The 25,346-nt window shown below is 38.0% G+C and overlaps 1 protein-coding gene across 2 annotated transcripts in view; it reads right to left on the bottom strand.

Moving 5' to 3' along the window:
• Nucleotides 1-24,753, bottom strand: part of LOC106090166 (tyrosine-protein phosphatase non-receptor type 9) — a 365,847-nt gene extending 341,094 nt beyond the window's left edge. Inside the window, exon 1 of one of the 2 annotated variants that reach the window (XM_059368239.1) lies at nt 24,637-24,753. In XM_059368239.1, the coding sequence (XP_059224222.1) occupies nt 24,637-24,728 (92 nt within the window). In that variant the 5' untranslated portion in view covers nt 24,729-24,753. The remainder of the gene's footprint in view (nt 1-24,636) is intronic. The other variant, XM_059368242.1, reaches the window with a different exon arrangement.
• Between the last annotated feature and the right edge of the window lie 593 nt (nt 24,754-25,346).

Below are 25,346 nucleotides of genomic sequence, written 5' to 3'. Positions count from 1 at the left end.
TTATAGTTGAAAAAAAATCGCATCAATTCATTTATCCATTCATTCATTCATTCATTTTACAAATCTCTATAAACAATTGATTTGTTTTTATCGGCAAATTGCCAAAAAATATTGTTTTTCTTTCTGAAAAAAAAATCGCATCAATTCATTCATTCATTCATTTTACACATCTCTATAAACAATTGATTTGTTTTAATCGGCAGATTGCCAAAAAAATATTGTTCTTCATTCTGATCTATCTTCTTTTGAGAGTTATTGTTGTTGCGATTGTTGTTTGTATGCTTCGAAGCGTATGTAAATGGGGTTATTCAACATTTGTTTATTTATTTTGTATTTATTCACTTTTGATTGAAGTACTCTTTTTTTTAAATTGCACGTAAATTGTTTAGATTTTGGCTTTTTTTCTTAATTCCGTTTCTAGTTTCAGCTAAAGAACATTAATCACGGCCATTAGTGTCGGATACAATGGCGCCAAAAATATTCGATATTTTCTTTTGTTCATGACATTCAAAAATATTTTAATTTTGAATTGAAGAAAAATTGCTAGGTCTGAATGCATTTCTACGTTCCTTTAAACACATATGAATAAACATACATGTAACTTTGTTTGCAAGAAGCAGCAAGTTTGGAACATACCGTTTGTAACACCTGAAATGTCGAGTTGCGATTTCATAAGGCATGTATTTATGGGTTGCCCAAAAAGTAATTACGGATTTTTTAAAAGAAAGTAAATGTATTTTTGTCAACGCATACTATATGAAAAATCCGCAATTACTTTTTGGGCAACCCAATATATTCTTAATCATCTTGACATTCTAAGTCAATCTAGCCATGTTAGCTCGTTTGGCCGCCCATACGTCTGTGGAAATCACGATAGAGATATCCGCTGAAGATCTTGTACAGATACTTCTTATTGATGGCTTCTTCTTAGGAGACCACCGTAGCGCAGAGGTTAGCATGTCCGCCTATGACGCTGAACGTCTGGGTTCAAATGGTTCAGGCGAGACCATCAGAAAAAACATTTTTCAGCGGTGGTTTTCCCCTCCTAATGCTGGCAACATTTGTGAGATACTATGCCATGTAAAACACTCTCTCCAAAGAGGTGTCGCATTGCGTCACACCGTTCGGACTCGGCTATAAAAAGGAGGCTCCTTATTTATGAGCTTAAAACTTGAATCGGACTGCACTCATTGATATGTTAGAAGTTTGCCCCTGTTCCTTAGTGGAATGTTCATGGGCAAAATTTGCATTTTTACTTCTTGTTGATAAAGGTCGTCGGCGATTGCAAATGGGCCTAATTCGTCCATACTTAGAATAAAATTTAACATATAAAATGAATCTTCGTGATGTTTTATTATGACTTCCAACTTGTGCGAAGAGTTCGTCATTAAAAATGTATATTCACAACGACTAGAGTACACGCCAAAAAATAAAATGTTTGGCAAATTTGTATGGCAAACAAAATACTTTTATCACAAAGTTTTACTTTTACTGCAACAGTGTAACGTTTCGCTTCAACGTAACAAATGGAAAAAGTACGTTAACATTGACCACTAAATCCGGATTTATGGCCTTTTCGAGATTTAAGTGCTAAATACTGTGTATACTAATCAAGTCATTCCGTTGATAACACCTCGAAATATTGATCAAAGACCCTATAAAGTATACATATTCTTGATCGTCATGACATTCTGAGTCGATCTAGCCGTGTCCATCTGTCCGTCGAAATCACAATAGCGGGCGAACGCGCAAAACTGGCCTCTTGAAATTTGGCGACCATTGATGTAGGTCGTTAGGGATTGCAAATGGGCTTTATCGGTTCAGCCCCATATAAACCGATCTCCCGATTTGACTTCTTGAGCCACTAGAAGCCGCATTTTTTGTCCGATTTGGTTGAAATTTTGCTGATGGTGTTCTGTTAGGACTTCCCACAACTGTGTCAAGTACGGGTTTTAACTTGACATATGTCCCCTATAAACCGATCTCCCAATTTGACGTTTTGAGCCCCTGGAAGCCACAATTTTTGTCTGATTTGGCAAAAATTTTGCACATAAAGTAGCGGTAAGACTTCCACCAAAGGTGCCAAGTACGGTCAATATCGGTCTATAACCTGATATAACCCCATAAAAACCGATCTCTCGATTTGACTTCTTGAGCACTTGGAAGCCGCAATTTTTGTCTAATTTATCAAACATTTGACACATAAAATTCTGTTAACACTTCCAACAACTGCGCCAAGTCTATCAGTCTTTAACCTGAGATTGCTCCCATATAAACCGATCTCCCGATTTGACTTCTTGAGCACTTACAAGCCGCAATTTTTGTCCAATTTGGCTGAAAGTTTGCACGTAAACTTCTGTTATGACTTCCAATAATTTTGGCTAGTACGGTTCAATATATATGATATAGCTCCCATATATTGGGTTGCCCAAAAATTAATTGCGGATTTTTCATATAGTCGGCGTTGACAAATTTTTTCACAGCTTGTGACTCTGTAATTGCATTATTCTTCCGTCAGTTATCAGCTGTTACTTTTAGCTTGCTTTAGAAAAAAAGTGTAAAAAAAGTATATTTGATTAAAGTTCATTCTAAGTTTTATTAAAAATGCATTTACTTTCTTTTAAAAAATCTGCAATTACTTTTTGGGCAACCCAATAATATTACAGATAATATTCTGTTATGACAACTGTGCCAAGCACGGTCCAAATCGGAAAAGAACCTGATATGGCTCCCATATAAACCGATCTCCCGATTTGAGTGCCGATCATGAGTCCTTACAAGCCGCAATTTTTGTCCCATTTAACTGAAAGTTTGCACGTAAACTTCTGTTATGACTTCCAATAATTTTCACTAGTACGATCACATCGGTCAATAACCTGATATAGCTCCCATATAAACCGATCTCCCGATTTGACTTTTTGAGCCTTTACAAGCCTCAATTTTTATTCGATTTGGCTCAAATTTTGCAGATAGTGTTCTGTTATGACTTCCCAACAACTATGCCCAGTACGGTCCAAAACGGTCTATAACCTGATATAGCTCCCATATAAACCGATCTCCCGATTTGACTTCTTGAGTCCTTACAAGCCGCAATTTTTGCCCGATTTAGCTGAAATTTTCACAAAGTGTTCTGTTATGACTTCCAACAACTATGCCAAGTACGGTCTAAATCATCAAATCAAATAGCCTGATATAGCTCACATATAAACCGGTCTCTCGCTTATCCTTGTTCGGTTCCTAGAAGCTTTAATTTTTGCTGGTTTGACAGAAGTTTAGTATGTTGAATAAAATGATGCCCTTCAACTTAATGTATTTCGTATAAATTTTTAGCAGAATCCATGGTAGTGGGTTCCCAAAATTCGGCCCGCCCGAACTTAGCACGCTTTTACTTGTTTTGCTTTAACATACAAAAATAAATCCCATTTTTGGAATTTTTTTTTTACATTCCAAATAAACCCCATTTCATTGCTGAATAATCGATTAAAATACTAAAATATGCAACTGTTTTCAAGAATTGTATATGGATGTGTGTTATAAGCACATTCATGAATACGCATGTACGCAATCCGACACTGAATTTGGGGATTTAAGTGACATATATCAGTTAAATCCACATAAACGCAGTGTAAACGAATAGGATTTGTTTTTGGATTTTTTTAAATCATGATCTTAAAAAATCAATGTAAAATTATTCTAATCGGATGAAAATTGCGCCCTCTATAGGCGAAATGTATCTTAAAGAATACATTCAGTGTCGGATTGCTTATTTTTGTTTAGTTTTGCAAAAAATTTCACTTTTGCGAAATCATATCAATCGATATTCAGTCAAAAAATTAAATATCGATAGTACCGATAGTGCCACGATGTTTTGCCAGCTCTAGTGGAAACGGAGAGGATTTGTTTTTGGATTTATTTAAATCCAGATAATAAAAATTTCAATGTAAACATGCTAATAGTCATAAACGTAGCATTATAAAACCAAAAACTCTTTAATTGCAAAAGTGCTTCGATAGCCGGAAACTATTCGTGTAATGGACCAGTAATTATTCTCTTGTGTCTCTCCTACTAAAGAGAAAGGGTGAGTATTTGATCATATAGACCAGTGGTTGGTAAAAATACTCACCCCATTGCACCTTATTTTGTATGTGCATAAGAAAACAATGCCAAGCCGACCCATGGGCTTGCAAATAATTGCAATTGAATTATCAACTGAGATCAGCTTATAATTCGTAAAAATTTGAGTTTGAATTATGTTACATTAAATTGAACTTGTCATCCTTTTCAATATACCCAGTCCATTTTAAACCTTTGACGTTACATTAATTTATATATTTATAAGAAAATCCCCGAATAACATATTCTACCTATCAAGAATGAAAGATATTGTCTGATTAAAAAAAAACTTTATATTTGTCACAAATTCTTGCAAAAATTTATGGCAAAAAAACATGTACTTTTATCGTAAACAAAGTTCAACGTTCTTCAGAACAAAAGATTGCTTGGCATAAATTTCTTTTATGGCAAACGAATTATTTTTTTGAGTGAAGAAAACAGAGAGTTAAGTATTATTTTTCACTTGTTGGACCATAAACGGTACTTAGGTGTATCAGACCAAGGTGCACTAAGACGCGGCACTGCGATTAAAAACCTGGGACTGTACTCTCATCTTTCAGCTAGCGACGCTACGTTTGGCGCCAAAACGCAACTCGGCTGGGGGATGTGAGTGAAGAAGTGTTCCGATACTTCCCGTTGAATTGGGACGCACTGATCGGCGTTTAGGCTGTGGGCCCTTTCGGTGATGGGAAGAGGAGGTTTGATAGACAGAAATGCCAACTTCCTTGGCTATGTGGGTGAAGACCTGGAACGGTACTTCTACCTCCGCAGACAGGGCCTCGGGGCGAAGCCGGGGAAATCTTGTTTACTGTGGGGCTTTGTGGTGAAAACCTAAACAGCACTCTTGCCAGGAGGTAGCAGCTATGTGTGAATCGTGGTTGCAAAGAAAAGTCGGTTCTTACAGGCGTGTTCGTTAGATGCCCAGAGTTCGATCAGTCGTTTTACGTACTATAGTACGGTGGCTTGTGAAGCATAAGACAATCCCAGCGTGATCTTATGTTGCAGCGACCACGAAAGCACACTTTTCACGGAGTGAAACGGACTTAAGCAGTTTTAGACTGCATTGACCATGAATTTCATTGTTGACAAAGTAAAAATGAAGGGGGAAACTCAATGTTGGTACGAGAAGTAGCAAATCCCGGCCCGGACGAACGATTCGGAGAGTTTATTCCCCTTTTAACTACAATAAATAACGTGTTTCAGCAGGTGCCATCCTGCAAGGTCATATCAATTTCACGGGAATGCTTAACTCAAATATGGCTTGAAACTCCTTTAATGTACAATAATGTTGAAAGCGGCTTCTTGTCGACGAAAAAATGATAGATCTATTTTTTTGGGTATTTTCCAGGTTTGGACATGTTATGAATATTTGGTATATGGTAGATTTACCAGGTCTAAAAGTCTTAATTTTATCTCGTTGACTTTAGATTCTATCTGTGGCACAGTTTGCCCGAAAGTATTTTTTATGCTGCGTAGACCTCATTCTCAATAGGATGTATACATTCTATATCTTCATCGGGAATAGTTTGTGTTATCTTCCTTATGTTCTTTCCTTATTCTAAGCCACCGTAGCGCAAAGTTTAGCATAGTTTAGGCGGCTATGATGCCGAACGCCTGGGTTCGAATCATGGCGAGAACATCAGAAAAAATTTTCAGCGCTGGTTACAGCCTGCTAATGCTGGCGAAAATTATGAGGTACTGTATCATTTGGTACGGCAGCCACGTAAAAACTTCTCCACAAAGAGGATTCGCACTGCAGCACGCCGTTCGTACTAAGCTTTAAAAAGGAGGCCCCTTATAATTAGGCCAAAAATACTTGAATAGGATATCACTCATTGATATGGGAAATGTTTGCCCCTGTGCCTTATGGAATGATCATGCACGCAAAATAATTGGTATGACATAAAGCAAATTTTTGCCAAGCAAACTTCTTTTCTGAAAAACGTTGGACTTTGTTTTTTTGACAAATATAAAGTTTTTTTACCCCGACAATACCATTATGGATATATAGAACATGTTATTCTGGGTTTCAACTAGTTTTTTCCTATTTACAAATTAATTTTACGTCAAACGTTTAAAATGGATTGTGCATACCGAAAAGTATATCAAGTTCAATTTAATGTTGTAACTTAATTAAAACTGAAACTTTTAAGAATAATAAGCAGATCTCAGTAGGTAATTCAAATTCACTCAGAATATATTTGGATTTATTCCGAAGTTATGATACACAATTATATTAAAAGCCTCCCATTTTCTTTCAACTCCATTAACGTTTTATATTATGATTTGCTGCATTCTTTATACTATAAATAAAACAAAATATGGTTGTTGTTGTTTTCGCACATTTAAATACCCACTTTGTGATGGATATTTCTTTATCGCAGCCATTTGTGTACTGTTTTAATGATTTTTGTCATTAGACATACCAGCATTTTTGTACCAAAACTTTAAAAATTACCTTCCGCAATCGTTCGAGGTACTCAATACACTGACTGCTCATTTCTCAGGCAAAACAAAAAAGAAAAAAATTTTGTGTGTGAGAATGTGCCTATACCAGCGACGAACACATGGGTCTGCTTGTGATTATTTTCCTGTTTATGTACAAAGTAATGTACAATAGAGTGAGTATTTTTGCTCAAATACTCACCTTTTCTCTCTAGTAGAAAATATTTCTAGATCCGGTACACGAATAATCGTTTGCGGCTATCAAAACTCTTTTGCAATTAAAGAGTTTAAGGTTTTACAACAAAAGGAAGTTTCTTTTACCGTAGACGAAGCTGCTAAAGGGTTTTAGGTACTATAAACAAAGCTAGTTAGGTTCTATAATACTACGTTTATGGCTAACTTTTCATATGTTGAAATGAAACATTATATGGTTACAATAAAAGCAAAACTTCGAGATAAACGTATTTTTTTGTCGCAAAAATTTCCAAACGTTTTATTATTTCGAGTGTATGCATTTGAAATTCCATATTCTTAGCACACTATTTGTATAGGTTTCCAAATATTCTTCCATGTCTCTGGAGAAGGGTATGCATGTACCAAAGCCATCGATTTGATTTTTAATTCTTTGGTAGATTTTCCCGACTTAACACCTCCAGAAAATCTTTTTCTTTTTTTCCAATCCTCGAAACACTTCTGAAACGCGCTTTTCGGTAACACAAAACTTAATACAGTTTCTTTAATGAGTAGGGATTGGAATCCGTCGAGCTTTGCAGAAGGGCCGAAGGGGTCTATATTATGGCATATAACTGGGCTAGACCCAGAGGTCTCAATGTTAACCCAGAGAAGACTGAAATATGCCTGTTCACGAGGAAGACGGAGGTGGGCCAATTTAACGCAACACGTTTCCTCAATAAGACGATTTCGTTATCTGACAAGGTCAAATACTTAGGTGTGATCTTGGACAGGAAACTGAATTGGAAGTGTCACATTCAGAAGCGTACCGAGAAGGCTCACAGATGTTAGGCACTATGTAGACGGGCCGTAGGCTCAAAATAGGACCTGAATCCTAGGATAGTCCGCTAGCTCTACAGGAGTGTGATTAGACCAATACTTACTTACGTAGTTTGGTGGACTGCTATGGAGAAAAAGTGCAACATAAGGACCATACAACAGGTTCAGAGAACATGTTGTCTTGGCATAGGCGGAGCGATGAGGACCACGCCCACTAGGGCACTGTAGACTATTCTAGATATCCGGCCCATTGACATACAGATTAAGTGGATTGAGGATGGGAGCAGGTCATACCATCGCGGTTTAATCGAGGCGACAATAGGAAACCTGGAAGGAAGGAAGAGATTTCCGATCGGATACCTGAGATGAACATTGAAGTCGAGTTCGAGGCACTAGAATCCTAGTATTGCCACCTGGAAAATCATGTTACACGGATAGATCAAAGCTAGAAGACAGAGTGGGCCTGGATACCTGAGATGAACCTTGAAGTCGAGTGCGAGGCACTGCTGCCATCGGCACAGTCATGAATTGACAGAATCCTAGTATTGTCATCTGGAAGATCATGTTACACGCATGGATCAAAGCTCGAGGACACAGTGGGCCTGGATGTTTACATTGAGAACCCAGGGACTGAGATCTATTTTAGACTGCCTGACCATAATATGGTCCTGCAGGCGGAGATCCGGGCGATTACGGAATGTGTCAAGTGGTGTGGTGCTAACGCGAGGACGTCGAGTGTGAACATTTTTACCGACAGTAAAACTGCCATCAGGGCAATAACAACCAGGACGGTAAGGTCACGAATAGTATTGCAGTGTAAGAAGGAGTTTAGTGCCTTCTCTGAGGATGGCAAAATCCGCATCGTTTGCTTGCCGGGCCATAACTGAGTAAGGGGAAATGAAAGGGCAGACGATTTGGCGGTGAAGGTCAGAGGATTGCCGTCAATAAACTTGGTTAACCCTAAGCCTTTCGAGTCGTCGCAGTCCGAGTTTAGGGAGTGGGCGAAAAATGCGCATGCAACATTGTGTAACAGCGAAACGGTCGGTAGGACGGCGAAAATCTAATGGGGGGATCCAGATCGTGAGAAGACGAGGCTATTACTGAAAGGAAGCAAGAAGGAGGTCAGTATCGCTATTGGTATCATAACGGGACACATAGGACTACGAACTCACTTATGTGCAATCGGTGCGGCAAGTGATAGTATGTGTAGGGCATGCGGGGAAGATGGTGAGACGTTGGAGCATTTCCTTTGTCATTGCCCGGCTTTTGCGTCTAACAGATATCGGCACTTAGGTGGAGACACAACACTAGACATAAACCAATTTAGGGGCGTGGCATGGAAAACAATTATGGATTTTGTAAGTAGCACGGAATTCCTAACATAAAATTATCTTTTAAGAGGTTACTTTATAGTTTTTAGAGCGCACAACAAGCCGATTACTGACTTAGGTGTATGTCCATAATCACATGGGGCGGATTAATTTCTGCCCCCCTTTTTTCAACCTAACCTAACAAGGTCTAAGTTAGTACTTCAAACTCTTCCAGATTATATTTTGATTTATTTCGTTATGATTTTTGTCATTGTACTTATGGCGAATCTTTAAAAAATCTCAATTTCCGAGTTAACCATCCGCCCATCACTTTCTATCCATCACTGGTCTAACGTTTAAATACTCACCCTTTCCCTCTCTCCAGTTGGAGAGGCACAAGAACATAATAATTGGTACGGTAAACAAATAATCGTTTGTGGCTAACGAAAAATAATTGCCTTAAAAGAGTTTTTGGTTTTATAACAAAAGAAAGGTATTTTTAGCGTAGACGAAGTTGCTAAAGGGTTTACAACAAACAAAGTTTGTTACATTCGATAATACTACGTTTATGGCTAACGTTTGATATGTTGAAGCGAAACGTTACATAGTTACAACAAGTAAAGAGGCATTAAGTTCGGCCGGGCCGAACTTTGGATACCCACCACCTCGGGTATATATGTTAACCCCCTTTCGTCACAATCCGGTGAAAACTGGATAACTTATGCACCCAAATTCGGCATGGACATTGAGTGGTCTAATATATTGGGTTGCCCAAAAAGTAATTGCGGATTTTTCATATAGTCGCCGTTGACAAATTTTTTCACAGCTTGTGACTCTGTAATTGCATTCTTTCTTCTGTCAGTTATCAGCTGTTACTTTTAGCTTGCTTTAGAAAAAAAGTGTAAAAAAGTATATTTGATTAAAGTTCATTCTAAGTTTTATTAAAAATGCATTTACTTTCTTTTAAAAAATCCGCAATTACTTTTTGGGCAACCCAATATATAAGTCACTGTTGAATTTTGTAATTCAAATTTCAACAAAATCGGATAATAAATAAAGCTTCTATGAGCTTCAGATCCCTAATCGGCATATCGGTCTATATGACAGCCAAATCTAAATACAGTCCCATCTTTACCATATTTGGGTCGGATAGCGGGTGGCCTAAAACTACTTTCTGTTTAAAATTTCATGCGAAATCGGATAAAAAATAAAGCTTTTATTCGCTTCAGACCCTTTATCGGCAGATCGGTGCATATGGCAGCTAAATATAAATATAGTCCGATCCGAATCATATTAAGGACGGATGTAGGAAGAACTAAGACTACCCACTGTTTCAAATTTCAGCGAAATCGGGTAATAAATAGAGCTTTTATGGGCTTTAGACGCTTTATGAGCAGATCGGTCTATATGGCAGCTATATCTAAATATAGTCCGATCTGATCCATATTTGGGTGCTATATTATTAAATGTTATCAAATTTCAGCGAAATCGGTTAACAAATAAAGCCATTATGGGCTTTAGATCCTTTGTCTTGAGATCTGTCTATATGGCAGCTATATCAGGAGGCTTAAGATAACCCTTTGATTCAAACTTCAGCGAAATCGAGTAATAAATAAAGCTTTTATGGGCTTCAGTCCCTTTATCGGCAGATCGGTGTATATGGCCGCTATATATAAATATAGACCGATATGGTCCATATTTGGATCAGATGGCGGGAAGCCTAAAACTACTCACTGTTTCAAATTTCAGCCAAATTCGGTTGAAAAATAAAGCATTTATGGGCATTAGATTATTTATTGGAAAATCGGTCTATATAGCAGCTATATCCAAATAAGGTCCGATTTGGCCCGTTCAAGAACTTAACCAGCGTGTATCGAAAATACGTATCTTTGCCAAATTTCAGCTCAATATCTCAATTTTTGAAGGCTGTAGAGTGATTACAACAGACGGGTGGACGGACAGAGGGATAGACACACGGACATCGTTAAATCGTCTTAGAATTTTACGACGATCCAAAATATATGACTTTGTAGGGTCGGAAATTGATATTTCGATGTGTTGCAAACGGAATGACTAAATGAATATACCCCTATCCTAAGGTGATGGGTATAAAAAAGGAAAAACTTCGTAATAAAAGTGTTTTGTTTCTCGTAAAAATGTCTCAAAGGTTTCATTTTTTTGCGTGTACCTCCAGCCCTTCGAAAGTTAGCGCGCTTACGACCAACAGACGGATGGACAAGCTTAAATCGATTTAGAATGTCAAGACCAGCCAGAATATATGTATGGGGCGCCACGGTAGCCGAGTTGGTAGCGTGCTTGGATTACCCGTGCATGGGTCATGGGTTCGATTCCCACCAGAAACCTTGGTCTTTCGCTACTCTGGTATCACAATGAACTTAAATTGTTTAAGCGAGTCTGTAAAGCACTGCCACTCTTACCTAACCTAACCTAAGGACCTCAGATCAATATTTCGACGTGTTACAAATGCTGGCAACATTTGTGAAGTACTATGCCCTGTAAAACTTCTCTCCAAAGAGGTGTCGCACAGCGGCAAGCCGTTCGGACTCGGCTATAAAAAGGAGTCCCCTTATCATTGAGCTTAAACTTGAATCGGACTGCACTCATTGATATATGAGAAGTTTGTCCCTGTTCCTTAGTGGAATGTTCATGGGCAAAATTTGCATTTTTGCATTTGCATTACAAACGGCATGACGAAATTAGTATACCCTATCGTATAGGGCATAAGAACGCGGTTGAAGACTAGTTATTCAAGCTTGTAGAAAATATCGAAAACTTTGAAGCAACTAAATAATGGAAACCGGAAAATGGTATAAAAGCGTATAAAAATCACATTTTCAAATTCAAAATGGTCCCCAAAACACTGTGCCCTAGCACTGTGCCTAATCGTACGTTTTGAAGGCATGTAACATCATTGCTGGCACTCATGCAACAAATCGCCTTGCAATTACAACCACTTTTTTAATACGCATATGTATAGGCTTTAATTGTTACTATTCCTGTTTAGCAAACAATGAACTTCCAAATGGTTTTGGTTTTTGTTGTTTTGTGCAACAGATTTTTGTTGGCATAGATTTCCAACAAGGATTTCCACACCGACAAAGTGCTAAAAATTGGCAACGAGTCAAGAAACAAAATTTTAATTGAATTCCCATACAAAAACGCTGTGCTAAAAAGGTCAATGACTTTGTGGCTATTGAAAGTTGGCTGCAGGGCAAAAGTGTAGACTTATTTCGAAACGAAAAACGAAAAACAAAAACACCAAACACACAGGATACATAAAAGCCTATTTCACATATTCTATGCATAAAGTTTTGTATTGAAAGAAATTGTATGGGGATATCCCTTGTGCTCATGCAATCAAACACCACAAAAGGAAACGGAAATGGGTCAAATATCATTACAAAACATTTAAAAACTGAAGCTTGTTTAACTTAAAATTCATTGATTTCATCATTCTGCAGTGGAATGATTTTAATTTTCTCTGTAAATTAAAATCATCCATCCAGCCATCCGTACAAAAAAGGCAACACGCCATTAATGTTTAACTGTTTGAAAAAAAAGCGAGCTCTTTAGTTGGACACCCATTTAAAGAGTGGGAGAAATAGAGAAAAACGACAGACTACTCTGTACTCGTATCTATTTGTTTGCTCGAGGAAATCGTTTAGAGCCAAACAAAGTCAAACGGAAATGGAAGCAAATAAATTGAAAATGTTAATTTGCCGCCTGATATCAGAGACATCCAATGGACAACAAAATAATGAAGACCTGCTGCAGGCGCTACAGAGAATGAATGCTTAAGCCAGAGCTACAAACGAATTGATAAGAGTTGATAATGCAAAACAAATGTTAAAGCAAAAATAAACTCCTTGTTTATCCTTTGACAAAGGATAATTATATATTTAAAACTCTGGTGATTTTTTTTTTAAATTTGTTTTAAAAATTTTTTTTGAAGAAAATTTACAAAAATAAATTATTTTTACCGCAAATCTTTCGAATTTTTTATTATAGAAATTTATAATCTACAAAAAAATATTGACAAAATTTTATTTCTGTATTTTGTAATTAGGTTGGGTTTAAATGACAGTCTGCCATCAGACTCACTTAGACGTTTTCGTCCATTGTGATACCACAGGAACAGACGAAGGAAGATGCCTTCTAGTCCCTACCATTGAACTATCCAGATCGCTTTAAAAAGCCCAATAACTTGCGGATGTTCAGATCGGCTAAATCAGACAGGTTTTCAAAGAAACGAGGACCTAAAGTGGAACTCCTTCTGACTGCTAGTGCGGGACACACCACAGAAGGTGTTCTATAGTCTCTTCTTCTTCAATGTTCTCACAGCTTCTGCAAACGTCTTTGCTAGCAACCTTCAGGAAGATGATGAAACGTTGGAGCATTTCCTTTGTCATTGCCCGGCTTTCGCGTCTAACAGATACCGGCACTTAGGTGGAGACACAATATCAGACATGAACCAACTTAGGGGAGTGGTATTGAAAACAATTAAGGATTTTGTAAGTAGCACGGAATTCCTAACTTGAAATTTTCTTTTTAGAGGTTACTTTCTAGTTTTTAGAGCGCACAACAAGCCGATTACTGGCTTAGGTGTATGTCCATAATGGCATGGGGCGGATTAATATCTGCACCCTCTTTTCGACCGAACCTAACCTAGCATGTCCGCCTATGACGCTGAACACCTGGTTTCGAATCCTGGCGAGATCATCAGAAAAAAATTTCAACGGTGGTTTTCCCCTCCTAAAGCTGGCAACATTTGTGAGGTACTATGCAATGTAAAACTTCTCTCCAAAGAGGTGTCGCACTGCGGCACGCCGTTCGGACTCGGCTATAAAAAAGAGGCCCCATAGCATTGAGTCTAAAATTTAATCGGACTGCACTCATTGATATGTGAGAAGTTTGCCCCCGTTCCTTAGTGGAATGTTCATGGGCAAAATTTGCATTTGCATTTGCACAGCCCTCTCTTTGTGACCATCTATCATTCGTTGTCCTTCGGGTCTGGCCCTGAAAACTAGACATGTTGCTAGAGGCATACCCACAGATTCCAATATCCCTGGAATATGTAGGGTAGTTCCTGGTCTCGCAAGCTCGACCGCTTTAAAATTCCCTGAGATATCTCTATGGCCCGGCACCCAGAACAGGTGAATTTTGACTGTTCAGCCAACTCGTTGGGAGATCAGCGACAGTCAAGGGCGGTTTTTGTGTTCAGAAATATTGGGTTGACCAAAAAGTAATTGCGGATTTTTCATATCCGCAATTACTTTTTGGGCAACAGCTTGTGACTCTGTAATTGCAAGTACGGCACAGTTGGCGATTTGACTTCTGGGGCTCTTATAAGCCGCAATTTTTGTCCGATTTGGCTGAAATTTTGCATGTGGTGTTCTGTTACGACTTCCAACTGTGCAAATCGATCTATAACCTGGTATAGCTCCCATATAACCCGATCTCCTGATTTGACTTCTTGACTTCTTACAAGCCGCAATTTTTGTCTGATTTGGCTGAAATTTTGCATGCGGAATTCTGTTACGACTTCCAACGACTGGTTTGACAGAAATTTGGTGTGTTGAATAAAGTTATTCCCTTCAACTAAATTTATCTTATATATAAAAATCAATTTGTGTTTTTGAGGGGTGGACCCTCCCCCTTACCCTAGTTTTCAGAAACGCCAGATCTCGGTGATGGGTGGTGCGATTTACGAGAAATTTTGTGTGCTCTTTTATAGTACCCCAAAAATAAAAATTTAGTATCCAAATTTCGGATGGGGTATCTAGGGGGGGGGGGGGGGTCCGACCCACCCTAAAACCAACCAAATATATATATAGACCAATCACGACAATATGGGACTCAAATTAAAGTTATTTAGGATAAGAAAACGTATCTGATATCCAGTTGTCGGACCAAGTGTTAGGCGTACCACCCCAACCCCCAAAACACCCCAAAATCGGACATTTTTACCGACCATGACGATATGGGACTCAAATGAAAGGTATTTGCGAATAAAATACGAAACTGATATCCAAATGTGGAACCAAGTTTCTGGGGGTCCACCCCTTCCCCAAAACTCACCTCAAACAGGTCTTATTTACTGACCATGGCAATATGGGGCTTAGATAAAAGGTATTTAAGTGTAGAATACGAATCTGATATCCAAATGTGGGGCCAAGTGAGGCCAAAGAGGACAAAATTACGACCATAGCAATATGGGGCTCAAATGTAAGGTCTTTGGGAGTAAAACAGATAGCTGATATCAATATACATATTTGCTGACTTTTGCAATAAGGGGTTAAATGAAAGGTATTTGAGATTAGAAAACTAATTTGATATCCAATTTTGAGGCCAATGATATCCAATTATGGGGTTTAAATAAATGATATATGGGAGTAGAGAACGATGCTGATTTACTTTCAAGGTTGTGTTTGGGAGACCACCCCACTCCCGAAAATACCCCTAAATCGAGCATATAAAGATATTTGAGAATAGAAAACGAATCTGATATCCAAATGTGGGACCATGTATTTGGGACACAGCCCCTTTTCCAAAACACCCTCCAAAGAGAACAAATTTTGGGGCCAATTGTTTGAACACCTCACCCCAGAAAATCACCCAAATCGGACATCATGACAATATCCGGCTGAAATAAAGACTTTTGATAATAGAGTATATGAAACACCCAAACGTTAATGACCCTAAACCCTCCGAGCGAATTCATACACCAATATAGATCATATAGGATTCAGATAAAGGCATTCATATTCTTATACTGTTAGACAAGCGATATACATATATGCTATTTTCGTAGCATGGTATTTCACTAAAGGCCCTTTATTTGTCGAAAATACATTTCAATGCATAATTTTGTTCCATATAAAGTAAAAGAAGGCGCCGCTGAAAATTGGTACAGATTGGTATTTTATCCGTACACAGGCTATGTTAGGGCTAAAGGGGACCATATTTGGATGTGGCCGCGGTATAGACTGATTTAGGGCCTTGAGCCCAAAAAAGGCGCATTTATTATCCGATTTTGCTGAATTTTTGACTATATTTAGGTATAGGTGCAATATTGACCGTCTCCTGGTATAGGGTCTTTAGGCCATAACGATTTCGCTAAAATTTTAAACAGTGAGTTGTGGTCCAGATCATACTATTGGGTTGCCCAAAAAGTAATTGTCGGTAATATATTGGGTTGCCCAAAAAGTAATTGCGGATTTCTTAAAAGAAAGTAAATGCATTTTTAATAAAACTTAGAATGAACTTTAATCAAATATACTTTTTTACACTTTTTTTCTAAAACAAGCTAAAAGTAGCAGCTGATAACTGACAGAAGAAAGAATGCAATACAGAGTCACAAGCTGTGAAAAAATTTGTCAACGCCGACTATATGAAAAATCCGCAATTACATTTTGGGCAACCCAATAGTAGTAATATAGTCGGCGTTGACAAATTTTTTCAACGGCTTGTGACTCTGTAATTGCATTCTTTTTTTTTTGACAGTTATTAGCTGTTACTTTTAGCTTGCTTTAGAAAAAAAGTGCGCGACATTTTATTTACATTTGTTTGTTTGGCGTCAATTTTAATATGGGTACCACATGTATTGAAAGAAATTCATTTAACAAACCTAATCAACGCTTGTGATATGCACCTTAAACGCAATGAATTCGATCCGTTTTTAAAACGAATCATAACTGGAGATGAAAAATGGATTGTTTACAACAACGTTAGTCGAAAACGATCATGGTTCAAGCATGGTGAACCAGCTCAAACCACTTCAAAGGCTGATATCCACCAAAAGAAGGTTATGCTGTCTGTTTGGTGGGATTGGAAGGGTGTGGTATATTTTGAGCTGCTTCCAAGGAACCAAACGATTAATTCGGATGTTTACTGTCAACAATTGGACAAATTGAATGCTGCCATCAATGAGAAGCGACCAGAATTGGTCAATCGTAAAGGTGTCATATTCCACCAGGACAACGCTAGACCGCACACATCTTTGGTCACTCGCCAAAAACTGAGTGAGCTTGGCTGGGAACTTTTGATGCATCCACCATATAGCCCTGACCTTGTAGGGTTGTTTTCTTTACAAAACGAGCGGATTTATTTTTTCTTGGTTAGTCTCTTCCCACTGTTGCACGTTCCATGTAAGTTTTTGCAAACTCTAATAAACTAATCTTCTACCACACTTTTTATGTCCACCACCACCATAGGATTAGGGTATACTAATCTAGTCATTCCGATTGTAATACGTCGAAATATTCATCTTAGACCCCAAAAAGTGTAGATATTCTTGATCGCCTCGACGTTCTGAGTCGATCTAGCCATGTCTGTCCGTCCGTCTGTCGAAATCCCAATAGCAGTCGGAATCGGTGTATAACTTGACATAGCTTCCATATAAAACAATCCCCCGATTTGACTTCTTTAGCCCTTGCACGTAGTTGTTTTTGTTGTTGTTGTAGCAGTTTATTATTATTATTATTTTCGTCTGCTTGATTCTGTTAAGTGTCAAAACCCTTGCACGTAGTAATCTGTTATTACTTCCAACAACTAACCCTTGTACGGTCCAAATCGTTTTATAACCTGATATAGCTCCCAACAAATGAGCCAAGTATGGTCAGAATCTGTGTATAACCTGCTATAACTCCCATATAAACCGATCTTCCGATTTGACTTCTTGAGCCCTTACAAGTCGCAATTTTTGTCCGATTTGGCTGAAATATTGCATGCGGTGTTCTGTTACGACCAACAACTGTGCCAAATACAGTCCAAATAAGTCTACAACCTGACATTGCTCCGGTGTAAACCGTCTCTCGTTCATCCTTGTTGGGTTCCTAGAATAAAATAATTGTGTAGAACAAAATTATGCCCTTATTTTGTATTTGGAGACCACCGTAGCGCAGAGGTTAGCATGACCGCCAATGACCCCGAACGCCTGGGTTTGAATCCTGGCGAGAACATCAGAAAAAAATTTTTAGCGGTGGTTTTCCCCTCCTAATGCTGGCAACATTTATGAGGTACTATGCCATGTAAAACTTCTCTCTAATGAGGTGTCGCACTGCGGCACGCCGTAAGGACTCGGCTATAAAAGACCCTATCATTGAGCTTAAACTTGAATCGGACTGCACTCATTGATATGTGAGAAGTTTGCCCCTGTTCCTTAGTGGAATGTTCAAAGGCAAAATTTGTATTTGTATACATTTTTAGCAGAATCCTTGGTGGTGGGTTCCCAAGATTCGGTCAGACCGAACTTAGCACGTTTTTACTTGTTCTATTTCTTCTTACGATCATGGTCTAAACAAATCTTGTGAAAGAAATATTCAGAAATATTCTGAGAATAATAGATTTACCCCCAAAAGACATTTCAAATAAATGAAGTTAATGGAAATCACTTGCAGTAAATGGCACATTGCCATTGACTCTAAACACCAAAAATACTTTTAATTTGATGTTGTCGGGAAGCGTAAAGATTTGCCTAGCTCTAAGCAGCAGTATAAAAATATAATACAGAATAAAATAGAAAAAAATAACGATGCAGGAATCAAGGAAGAGTTTGGCTGCTATGTTAACAATGTTTTGTGTTTATTCTATAAATAAAAAAAATTCCTAGGCTATGTGCAATCTATGGAAGAAGATGCGATAAAATTAGGAATGGAAACTTTTCTAGAATGTATGTCTTGAGTAATTTATACATAAAATATACACAGCCCAATTCTGAAACCTCCGCTGGGAAAAGTTTACAAACATGTTGAGTTGTGTTGTTGTTCTTCCATATCAATGAGTGCTGCCCGATTCTAAAAAGCGATTTTTTATCTATTAACTTTTTGGCAACACTGGTTTAAACAGCTCACACACGTTTCATATTTTGTTTCACTGTCAAACATCTTCAATTTGGTCTATAATTTAACCATGAATCGTCTTACAAACGCTTGCAAACTATTGCATTTTTTTATCAAAATGGGTGCTCTGTTAAGAAAGTTCATCGCGCTCAATTTTCACTTCATTTCGAAACTTATTTTTAGCTCAATGGGTACGTAAATAAGTAGTATTGCCGATTTTGGAGTGAAGGTCAGCCGGAAGCCACAGTAGCGCAGAGGTTAGCATGTCCGCCTATGACGCTGAACACCTGGGTTCAAATCATGGCAAAATTCAGCGGTGGTTTTCTCCTCCCAATACTGGCGACATTTGTGAGCTACTGTGCCATGTAAAAACTTCTCTCCAAAGAAGTGTCGCCCTGCGGCATGCCGTTCGGACTGGGCCACAAAAAGGAGCCCCCCTTGAGCTTAAACTTGAATTGGGCTGCACTCATTGAAATGGGAGAAATTTGCCCCTGTTCCTTAGGGGAATGTTCATGAGCAAAATTTGCAATTTGATCAGCCAGAAGTATTGCAAGAGCTACCAACGCATCCAGAAAAAAATCACAATTTGGCGCGGTTTATGGGCTGCTGGCTTCATTGGACCGTACTTCTTCAAAGATTATGCGAATCGTAACGTAACTGTGATATCCAACTTTTTTTGCCCAAAATGCCAAATGCTTGACTTGCATGACATGTGGTATCAGCAAGACGGTGCCACATGACACACAGCACGCGTAACAATGGACTTATTGAAAGGCGAGTTCAGGGAACATTTTATTTTAAGTTAGGGACCGGTCAATAGGCCGCCTAGATAGTGCGATTTAACGTCTTTAGACTATTTTTTGTGGGGCTATGTTAAAGCTCATGTCTATGCAGACAAGCCGCTTCAATTCGCACAGTGCGAAAAGTCGGTGGAAAGCGGTCGTTCTCTAAGGACCACAATCACTCGATACCTCTTGATCTAGACCGCTTGATCTAGAGCGAGAGCGACCTCTAGGTCAAGCGGCGTATCAAGCGGGCTTAGACAACCTTCATGCAGACATGGTAGCAGATGCGGTGAATAGGTACCGCTGGACCTCACGTTCTAGATCATGTAGACCTGCCTTAAGCTTCTGACCGGTAAATACCTATCCACAAGATTATTTGGATGGTCTCTGTGATAACAGTCCCAAGACGGGGTGATATCCGACACTGTTTAACCTCTACCGTCCGGTAGCTTAGCTGAGATCTACCGGGCGCGTCCACAGAGTGCGCATTGTGGAATGATGCGTACACTACAGTCGCGGACAATCAGCGGTACCGAGTGGAGAGTCTCAGTAAAAGGCCTGCCGGCACCGGATTTTTCTCAAATACTGAGTGCCTATGGCTCTCGGCGTTGTTGGCGCCTTTAAATAACCAATAGCCATGACGTTCCCCCGGCGATCAATCCTATGGACCCGAACATATTTGACAAGCATGACTACCTCCAGATGCAAAAATAAGGCTACAACAACAACGACACGTAAAATGTTCAGCTATTATTTTGCTAGGCATATGTAGGTGTAATAATTAAAACACACTTTACTAACGTCTTTCTTCTATGAAAAAAGCAGAGGTAAACATTAAAAGAACTTGACCAAAAAAAAAAGAAAACAAAAAAGCTTGATAAAAAGCAACACACATTTTCACGAACAGTAATCGACGTACGAAGATAAATGGTGATGCCCATGTTGAGCTTTTTAGTGTCTTCAGCGTGTTTTGTAAGATATATAAGTATTTTAGGCGTGTTGATTTTGACAAGCAATCGAAGGTTTACATATTGATGGATATAAAGCAGAAAGAACAAATTATGAAAAATTTGAGATTATTTACTTAAAATTTTTTGATTCTGAAACACTTTAGAGACAGTTTTTCGCTGATGGATAAATGATAAGTGAGTTCACCACCGTACGATTATTTCGATAAAATAATTTCTACGATGCCATCGGCAACAAGGTGCTCCAACTTACTCAAAGAGGAGAAAAAAAGTTTATCCTAGAGATGAGAAAGTAGGACCAACCTCAAGTTGCTGGTGAGGGTGCTGACTGACCAATGTAACTTTCACTGAAGTTGAACCCGCGCATTTATGGGGATGAGGAAAAGAGACGGCCAAGCATCTAGTCTGAAAATGCCCTCAATTTTGGTGAGGAGAGATAGGCTAATAAGAGAAAACTTTTCAGTTGAAGGAAAATTTGCATTGAATACGAATATGGTAAGAAAAGCATAAGAAAAGTGAAACCCCTTATTGGGGATGGGGGTGGGTCTACAAAAAATTAGACTCAAGTTTGATAAGTTTTTTAATACCCCCAAAAACAATAAGAAACTCTTTAACGTTTTTAAGACAAATTAAGGACGATGGAAGTAGAAAGATTTTAAAGAAAGCAAAGCGAGATGTATACAAGTCAAAATTTAACCGCAAATACTACAAAAGAATCAAAACAAAGGTTTTGGTACAACCACATCCTCCAGCAGAGACGTTTAGGGCACAGTGGAGGCGACGAGGCGATGTATACCACTTGGTCAGAATGGGTTCGAAATGGCAAAAAGCAATCAGGAGCCGATGGTTTGCCAGCTTAACTATTTAAGATCGAAGGCTACATGCTAATAAGACTCTCAACGCAAAAAATCTTGAAAACTCTCGCTTTGGACCTTTTTTTACCCAAGTGAAATGACGAATGAAATAAGCAAAAACGGTATAAGTTGGCTACGAGCTCACTTATGCAAAATCAGTGCGGCAAGTGATAGCATGTGTAGGTTATGCGGAGAAGATGAAGAGAATTTGGAGCATTTTGTATGTCATAGTTTTGCTTTCGCGGGTAACAGATACCATCACTTAGGTACGTGGCATGGAAAACAATTAAAGATTTTGTGATTAGCACGGAATTCCAAAATTAAATTTTTTTCGTGGTTACTTTTTCAATATTTAGAGTGCACAACAAGCCGATGACTAGCTTAGGTGTATGTCCATAGTGGTATAAGGTAGCTTGATATCCGCACCCTCTTTTCAACCTAACCTAAACTAAGGTGGTCCCGGCCAAATACATACCATAGATACTGATAAAAATTTACAGTACTCGAATCAGTTTATATTTGAATTATATTTTAGGTGCTCAAGAAGTCATATCAGTCAAAATCCGAGGATCAACTTATAGGGGGCTATTTTTATGTATGTATCTATCTAGTTGGAATTTGGTGTGCTTATTGCTGGCTTTTAAAAGTAAGGCGTTTAGATGCTTATAAAGTCAAGTCGAAGACAATTTTGAACCCGAGAATTATATAGTAAATAAGAAGTACCTGTGCGAGTTCTAATCGGATAAGTTCATAGTTTGAGACTTCTACTAACGTATGGACGGGCTGACAAGACAAAATCACCTTATAATATCTAGATGATCAAAAAAATATATGTACTTTATAGGGATTCTGTTCGATACTTCTCCTACAATAGGTGTTATAAATGGCTGAACTGTATTTTGCGGGGTAGTTCGTAAAAAATATCTTTTTTTGCATACCCCAAGATGAAGTCTGTTTTTGGGTTTCGGGCCCGTGGACCCTTCTAGGGTCCAAAAAACCCCCTCGGAGGAAGTAGTCCAACCTAGGCAATATGGGTATCAAATTAAAAGTATGAAAGAGTAGATTACAAATGTGAAAGAAACTCAGCTCCAGAAGTACTCTAAATTAAAACAAATAGATATTTACAAAAAAATTAAAAAATTTTCAAAAAAAAATTGCGGTATTTTTTACAAAAAACTTTGTAAGGCAAATAGTTTTATTTAAAATACTTTAGCTATTTCCCCCTGTTGGACATATAGAGGAGAAAATCATAAATCCAGCCGAAGACTGGCAAATTTGTCCAACTTTGGTAGGCAAATAGACTTTTATTTTGAATACTTTTGTCTATTTCTCACTGTTAAAGATATGGAGGAGAAGAAAATGTCAAACCCGTCCGAAGGCGGGCAAATTTTTCCAACTTTGGAAAGCAAATAGAGCTTTATTTAAAATATTGTAACAATTTCGTAAATTTTCCAAATAGGAGTCAAAATTCTCAAGACCCCATAGGTTCTCCCGGGCCAAAATTATGGACACTTGATTGCATATTCGTAATCTACTAATCAAAACCTTTCATTTGATGCCCATATTGCCTGGGTAAGACTACTTCCCCTCAAGGGGGGGTTTTTGGCCCCTCGGGTGGTCCACGGTCCCGAGCCCCAAAAACGGACTTTATATTCGGGTTCCTGGGGTCAAAATTAGGGTACATGCGAACTACAGTTTTGCATTATAAATAGCAAATATATGTATGTAGATAAATAAAAGCATTTTGAATTTTCACAAAAGAAATTACAACATTTTCGTGAAAATCGCGCGTTTTAATTTAGTTTATAAAAATTTTTGTTAGTCTAGACTGCGCTTTAATTTAGTTTAAATTTAATTTTTGTTAGTCTAGACCAAGTTTATTTCAAATTTTATATTTATCAAAACCTTGAACCATACTATCCATATTCCTCACAATTCCTTTGGTCGGCGAAATCCTCATATTAGTGTTCGGGTCATTTAAGGTGACAGGCAAAACTTCAATTTTTTGGCTATTTTCTCCGTAAATAACACTTTCGGCGTCGCAGTCTCAATAATCATTAAATTTCTTTTTTATTTATTAAATAGTAACACTGAAAACGTGTACAAATTAGGAAAGACGGAAATTGCATTTGTCTGGCAGAAACTAGTTTTGTCGGTACATATTCTAATTTTTGGATGGGCAACGTCACAACCGGTAAATTTGTGACGACTTGTTTAAATTACTTGACAACATTGTGGCATTAAAACACACACACACATACATAAAGTGCAGCGCAGCACAAAAGTATGCCCTGCTGTATGTATGCACACGCATTCCATATTGTTCAATTGAAGAATACTACCGCAAAACAAAGGCAACAATGGAGTATTCATTTTGCAGTTTTTTCATAATTTTCAAAGAGTTTCCTCTTCACTGTAACAAAAAAAAAACACCCAGCACATACACTCACTGCACAAAGGAAGTAATTGTAAATTGCCACCTTAGAACAACTCCAACAAGATATATACACTCATGCCATGCCTTACGCTACGGCTCAGTCCATCGTTGTAGCACTAGTCGTTGTAGAAAGAGATAAGAAACACAACAAACAGCTGGTTTAACAAAGGCCACAACGGCAACAAATTTATTTTTGTTATTGTTGTAAAACCACTTGCGAACCAAGAACGTTGGCGGCGACAGCAGCATAATATTTGTGTGCTGTTGTTTTTTTTTTTAATACGCTTCTTCTTCTTTTTTCATTTGGTTATATTCATGTTTTTGTGATTCTGCTTCTTCCCCTTGTTTATTGCTCTTGTGGCCTTTCGCGCTCATCTCGACCGACAATCTACACAAATTGGACGATGTGATGGAATTTCCTACACACACAACGCTCGAAGGCTACGAGCATTTAATACTACTGGCCGACTTATCTCTAGTTGCACCAACCAGAATGGTGCATAGTTTCTCTTTATATTCTTCACTTTTGCCATCAACAAATATGAATATCCATGCAGGAGTATTCAAATTGGAATTATTTCGTTAACTACAAGACAGCAGAAGCACTTGTCTTTCGTTCTAAAGAAATCTTGACATTTCAACTTTTTTTAAATAACAGCGGTTGATCTTTACAGAATAACACCGCACTCATCTCTCCAACACCAACACTTCCACAAACAACACAAACGCACAGTTTACTTTGTCCATTCTCAGGATGTTTTCAAAAAATTCAGTTTCAATTTTTTGTATGAAAAGTCCATTGTATATATCAAACATGTTTTTTTTATCTTTTTTGATTAAATTATTCACTTACAAATTGAATTTCATCCGATGCAACTTCCGACGCCATTTTGAACGTGTATTTTTACTCTGCTGATTCTTACTACTGCTTGTTTGCTTGGTCATCTCTCGTGTTTATCTTCATTTTTGTTTTGACTTCAGTTTCTGACAGCCGATGTGAATGTCATGAATACATGGCGCGCCTCAAAGCAAGTGTTATCGATAACGTTATGCAAAAACAACGGCGGTTGTGGTGATTTATTGTCGAAATGTAACCGTTACGCTTAAAAGATAAGCATTAAGTTAAGTTTTCACAATGAAACTTCACCTAAAAAATAGTGATAAAAATCTGCCAAAACGTATATCTCCTCCACTTTTATTTTTGCGATAACAATAAACATGGCGTTTTATCAAAATAATACATATTATGATAGTGTTGCCTATATGTGTTTTTATTCCAAAAAAAGCTGTTTTGAAGATTTCTACAATAAATTCCCGTTTACATCATCTGTTTTCCCTTAAATCCGGATTTAATGAGCAATGTAAACGGGGTTTAAGGGAAACAAGTGGGTTTTTATTTACCAGTTTAGTGGTAAATATCCGTAATAATCAAATACCAATAAAAAAAATTGGCTCGTTTTATTTACCAGTCTAGTAGATTCGATAGCTTAAGATAGGTATTAAGAGCGTTCACTGTGGAAAGTTTTCACAAAATATGTTTTCCCTTTTTGTAGAAAGTTAAAA

Source organism: Stomoxys calcitrans, chromosome 4, assembly GCF_963082655.1.
Source record: "Stomoxys calcitrans chromosome 4, idStoCalc2.1, whole genome shotgun sequence".
In the NCBI taxonomy this organism is placed as follows: domain Eukaryota; kingdom Metazoa; phylum Arthropoda; class Insecta; order Diptera; family Muscidae; genus Stomoxys; species Stomoxys calcitrans.
Note: the sequence above shows the minus strand (reverse complement) of the source record. Positions and strands in the feature narration are given on the sequence as shown.